General features: G+C 35.4%; 1 protein-coding gene across 1 annotated transcript; it reads left to right on the top strand.

Annotated features, from left to right (window-relative positions):
- Positions 1–2,198: 2,198 nt before the first annotated feature.
- LOC109179327 (NAC domain-containing protein 100-like) lies at positions 2,199–4,232 on the top strand. Its single transcript, XM_019328832.1, has 4 exons — positions 2,199–2,419; positions 2,524–2,786; positions 2,864–2,987; positions 3,913–4,232. Exons 1-4 carry the CDS (start codon positions 2,272–2,274, stop codon positions 4,230–4,232), a joined length of 855 nt encoding a protein of 284 aa, XP_019184377.1. The 5' UTR covers positions 2,199–2,271.
- The last annotated feature ends 1,327 nt before the right edge of the window (positions 4,233–5,559 follow it).

Raw genomic sequence — 5,559 nt, 5'->3', positions numbered from 1 at the left:
TCCTATTCTTTTTATCCCATTTCAAGCTATGACTAGACACTAAAGCCAGACTGTTCGCTACCGGCGACACTAATCTCCTCCTGCGTTGACGGAGGAGGATCGTCCTCCGTCGGAGGATGCGACTTCAATCTCCGCCGACGTTGACGGCGCAGCTTCCTCTATCGACGGGAGGAGGCGTTTTGATTTTGTTTTTTTGTTTTTTTTTTTTAAGTGGCTTAATCCAACAATAATTAATTTGGTTAAGGTGGAACACCACAATGATGTTAAGACATTAGAGAAGATCTTTCATTCAGTTTCAACAGAAAGAGAATACAAAAGTATATCAGCTAATATAACTTTAACTTCTCCTAACTAATACACTAGCTCAATCAACTAAAACTAACACAACAGAAATACAAGCTATAATATAACATAATAATAACAAGATATAATAATAGTATTAACAAAGATCATCTCTCACTCAAAATACCAAATTTTATATCAAATTTTACACTAAAAAGAATATTCTTAGTATATTTTTACACTAATTATTTTTTTATCACTAACTCATTTACACCAAACTCTATTCATACACTAAAATAATTTATATTCTTATCATTTAAAACTTTAATTTTGTTTACTTTAATTATTTTAATATAAAATATAATTTTGATATAAATAGTAATATTTCAAAATAGAATTTATGTTTTTATGTATTTTAATTTTAAATTATTTTATAGTCGATATTGATCTTGTTTTAAACGTCTCAATGAGATCTTTAAATTTTCATAATTAATTTCTAATAATATAAATTAAAAATAATAATTAGCAAAAAGAATTTAAAAAGTTCCACACTAAAATGGTGTAAATGAATAGTGTTACAGTATATTTGGTGTAACACTACTCAGTTACACCATTTAATTTTGGTGTAAATTTGGTGTCTTCATTAGAGTAAGATTGTACCAAATTTTCACACCAAAATGATGTTTTGGTGCTTCCTGGGAGATGGCCTTATGTTTGTGCTCTCCAATGTAAATGTGGAGGGTTTGAAGAGAGAGATTTTAAAAGGATTTAAATTGGAAGCTAAAACTTTTAAAATATATATGGTACAAAGTTGGAGAAGACGAAATGATGAGTGTGGCTTGTGATGAGGATTTACATTATTGCTTGGAATTTTTCAAAGCTCAATATTTTTTTAAAATAATTAATTTTTTTAAAAAATGATCACCTTTTAACGTCATTTAAAGCTTAATTTTTTAAAATTAAACATATAACCGAAGTTATATGTGTAATTATTATTATTATTTTAAATAAATGAACATATAACGTCGATTTTAGAATAATCGACGTTATATATGAAACATAATATCTTATTTTTGTAGTAGTGGAAGAAACGTATGAAAGAACACGCTAGAGAGGAAAAATTGGTGAAATAAAATTAGGACTTATTTTATAAGGGATGAAGAAGCAGGTGAAGAACACAAATTGATGTTGGTGGTGAACCCATTTCAACAGCTGCCATCAATACTCAAGAGGAAGATTAGGGAAGAAGAAGCTCGCGATGAACATAAGCTTATTATTGTTTTTCTTTGTTTTTGTTTTTTTTTTTAACTTATGGGCGAACTAAATATTAATATTTTTGTCAAGTAATATGCTACATAGGCACTAGGACTATGTGGTCTAATAGTATCTGGATTGGACTTTCATTTGGAAGGTTGTGAGTTTGAGCCTTAGTAGGTTGAGAACAGATACATTACATTGTAATAGAGCTAGTAGCATTCAAAAAAAAAATGCTACATAGGACTTTATTAACTAAATTTGTAAATTTATGTATTTAATTACACTTTTTAAAAGTTTAAGGATTAAATTGATTTTTTTGTGCCCAGCACCTTCTGCTTAGATAGTACATTTGTGGTTCTCTTTAAGAGAAGGTCACAAGATCAAATTCGGTGGGGATAATTACTCTTTGAGTTACAGTAATTAGAAAAAATATAAAACAAATATTACTTTGTAATTAAAAAAAAAAAATTGATCAAAAGTTGAGGGGTCTGACCCTTTTCCCTAAATAAAATAGACTTATTTTTGCCAAAAATAAAGAATAAAATAGACTTATGAGTTATGACACATTCTACCGTCATCGTGCAAGTATATATATATGGCATTAGCAGCTAGCATTGCTTCTAGATCAGAACATCAAAAACTGGTTCTTGCATAACACTAAACCGGAATTGCCAGAGGCGGATCGGAGAAAACGAAAAGGCTTTGTTTAGTATCTCCGACGATCTATCATATATGGAGTTGCCTCCGGGGTTTCAATTCAATCCTACCGACGAAGAGCTTATTACTCACTACTTATACCCAAAGGTTGTGGATAGTACGTTTTGCGCAGAACATATTGCCGAGATTGATATGAACCGATTTGAAGCCCGGGATTTGCCTGGTAATTTAAATCTATATCACACGGTTTGATTCTTAAATTAATTGATGCTCCGAATTAAAGCTACTTTTCCTGTTTTCTTGTTCTTTCTTGGTTTTCCGACAAAGCGACGGCGAAAATGGGTGGAAAAGAACGGTACTACTTCTGCGTGAGAGACAAGACTCAGCCGCCGGAGCTGAGAACCAGCAGTGCAGGGCACTGGAAAGCAACAGGCAAGTCGTCTAAGAAGATTTGCAGAATTGAAGCCAACTTGAAGACGACTCTGGTTTATCAGAGTTCAACCGGAAGTGCGGAGAAAAACTGTGTAATGCATGAATACAGATTAGAGGGCATCAAGAACTCCATGCGCCATCTTCCAGAAAATGCTAAGGTAGCAAACTCATGTTTTCTGATTCTCTGTTTCTTAACGAAGGTCAACTAATTCGGGTGAATTTGTTCATTTTACAGAATGAATGGGTGATATGTAAAGTGTTTTGGAAGAGTTCTGGAAGTTTAGTAGAATCTATTAATATAGATGATATTGAGAAGTGTTTTGGCATGTCTCTTGATGAAGCTGCTAAGGAGTGTGGAGGTAAGCTTATCTTGGTATTGTGGCCTGGCCATATTGTTAGGATCGAAACAGGTTCACAACACCAAATTTACAATAGCAACTTGAACTAGAAATATTGAGAATAACTCTAGTGTAAGATTTAAAAACACAGAGTAAAGAAATTTGAAGAAGAATTTTTTTTTTGTATTAACAAAAAGATAATACAATAGGAATTACAAATATAACTCTCAATTTTTTTTTCTCTACAATAGAATATGATGGGATGATCTGATGAATGAAGGATGTTGCCTTATTTATAGCACCAAAAATTCTAGAGAATTCTTGAGCATTTAATATTATATTAAATACCTAGGAACTTGCCATGCAAGAAAAACTTCTCCTGCAAATTTCCCCAAAGCAAATCTAGTCCCATGCTTTTCCATTAGGCAACCTCCTCCAAAGTCCCTTAGGAAACCTCCACCCAAGTTCCTTACGAAACTTCCTCCAAGTCCCTTAAGCAAACCTCCTCCCAAGTCCCTTAGGAAACCTCCACCCAATTCCTTTGGGAAATCTCCTCCCAAATTCATCCCAGGCAAAACTTCTGCCCATCCACATTTGAATTTAATATTTACACATATTAACTATGTAAAAGAACATTAAAAACAACAAAGGCCCCGTTTGGTAAAAAAAATTGGCCTATTAATTGTTTGATTTAGTTAAAATATCAATAAAGTGTTTGATTAATTAGCCTTTTGTAACTCCAAAATACTAAAATTCAAAAAGCTAATTCAAGCAACTTTTTCAATTAGCAGCAAACAGCTAATTTACCAAACAGTTTTCTACAACAGCTAATGTTATCAACTAGTTATACTCTCTAATTAACACAATCAGCTAATAGTTAACAGCTAATAGCTAACCGTTAACAGTCATTTACCAGGCTAAAATTAAAAGGGTTTGTTTTGTTTAGTTAGCAGATCTACTTTTAAACGGGCATGCAGAAGGCATAAGATACAACGATGGCAAACAAAGAAGAAAAAGAAAGTGAGCCAACAGGGAGATGAACATGAACAAACTGTTCAAGATGATCATCAATCCAACAATTTGGGTATAGGGAATGGTATAATGGCATCAAGTTCTATGTGCACTACAAAAAGTACAACGTCGCCGCCTTCACCTAGTTTGTTGGTTAAGGTGGAACACGACAATGACGTTGTTATGTTTGTGCTCTCCAATGTAACCGTGGAGGGTTTGAAGAGAGGTTTTGAAGAGATTCAAATTGGAAGCTGAAACTCTTAAAATATGGCACAAAGTTGGAGAAGAAGAAAGGGTGAGAGTGGCGTGTGATGAGGATTTACATTATTGCTTGGAATTTTTCAAGGCTACAGAGAAAGCCGCCGTCAGATTTTCCGTTTCCAAAGATCAGAATTGAATCCGTTGCCTCACTAGCACATTTAAAGAGTTAATAACCGAAATGATCATTGATTATGCTGTAATTACCAATTTAGTCATTGACTATCATTTTTATCTGATTAAGTCCTCAACTATGCACTCTTTACCCAATTTATTCTTCTGTTAATTGATATGTTTGTTGACTATTAAAATTGAGGGCAAAACTGTAACTCTATAAGCTCTATTCCTCCTTCCCCATTTAGCAGCCCAAACCTCCGCAAATGAAACTTCGCAGGTTTCATATTCTTCTCCAATGCAGATCACTCCCTCCATACCTTTCGATTTTCTGATGGAATCCTTGGATTGCAGATTCGACATGTCGGCTGTCAACACTAACGCTAATTCCAATTCCAATTCCCATCTTATGTTACAGTCGTCGGTTAGTAATTACTAGGAACCGTCATTATCTCCGCTTGGAGAATGCATCAATAATAATTTTAATGGAGAAAGCTGCAGCTCCTATAATAACCAGGAACAGGAGTTGGATCACTGGAGAGGGGCCGTCGCCACGGCGCAGGCGACTAAATCCCTAGCTAATAATAATACGTCTGTCTGTCGCCACCACCGGCCGTGGCGGCAGTTCTTCGGACGACGGGTACTGCATTTAGTTGGAATATGCATTAGTCAAATATTTATATAATCTTTATTATTAGCAAAAATATATTTGTGTACATATTATATTAGGATTAGGGAACTATTAGGCTCTGGTACACGTGGAGGAAATACGTGAAAGGGAGCGAGTATCCGAGAAGAGTGTACTCATCCAAAATGCACCATGAAGAAGAAGGTGGAGTGTTCACCGGACAGGCAGATCACGAGATCGTGTATAAGGGCGCGCATAATCACCGGAAAGCTCAGGCGGCGAGTCTTCGGTGATCGCCACGTAGTTAGGAGCGGAAAGTTGTTCGTCAAAGACGATGGGCCAAGGGGGTGGATCTTCTTGTTTTAGAGCTCTGGCTCCGATTTGGGCGAACATTCAGCACTATGGCAGCACACCGGAAAGAACAACGTTGGCGTCGAGCAGTGATCTGATGGCGGAGATTTGCGATCCGTTGTCTTCGTTGACAGGGGCGGATGAACATTGTTACTACAGGGGGCCTAGCCCCCCCTCGCCGCCCCCTAAACAAAATTATTAATACTAATATTTAATACTAATATATGAGCA

Source organism: Ipomoea nil, unplaced genomic scaffold, assembly GCF_001879475.1.
Source record: "Ipomoea nil cultivar Tokyo-kokei standard unplaced genomic scaffold, Asagao_1.1 scaffold0900, whole genome shotgun sequence".
Taxonomy (NCBI): Eukaryota; Viridiplantae; Streptophyta; class Magnoliopsida; order Solanales; family Convolvulaceae; genus Ipomoea; species Ipomoea nil.
The sequence above is the reverse complement of the archived record's forward strand: the minus strand, read 5'-3'. Positions and strand labels throughout refer to the sequence as shown.

Coding starts and splice junctions, on each gene's coding strand:
- LOC109179327 (XM_019328832.1), top strand. CDS start 2,272: ATGGAGTTGCCTCCGGGGTTTCAATTCAATCCTACCGACGAAGAGCTT. Junction 2,787..2,863: donor ATCTTCCAGAAAATGCTAAG/GTAGCAAACTCA, acceptor TTCATTTTACAG/AATGAATGGGTGATATGTAA. Junction 2,988..3,912: donor AGCTGCTAAGGAGTGTGGAG/GTAAGCTTATCT, acceptor TGTTTTGTTTAG/TTAGCAGATCTACTTTTAAA.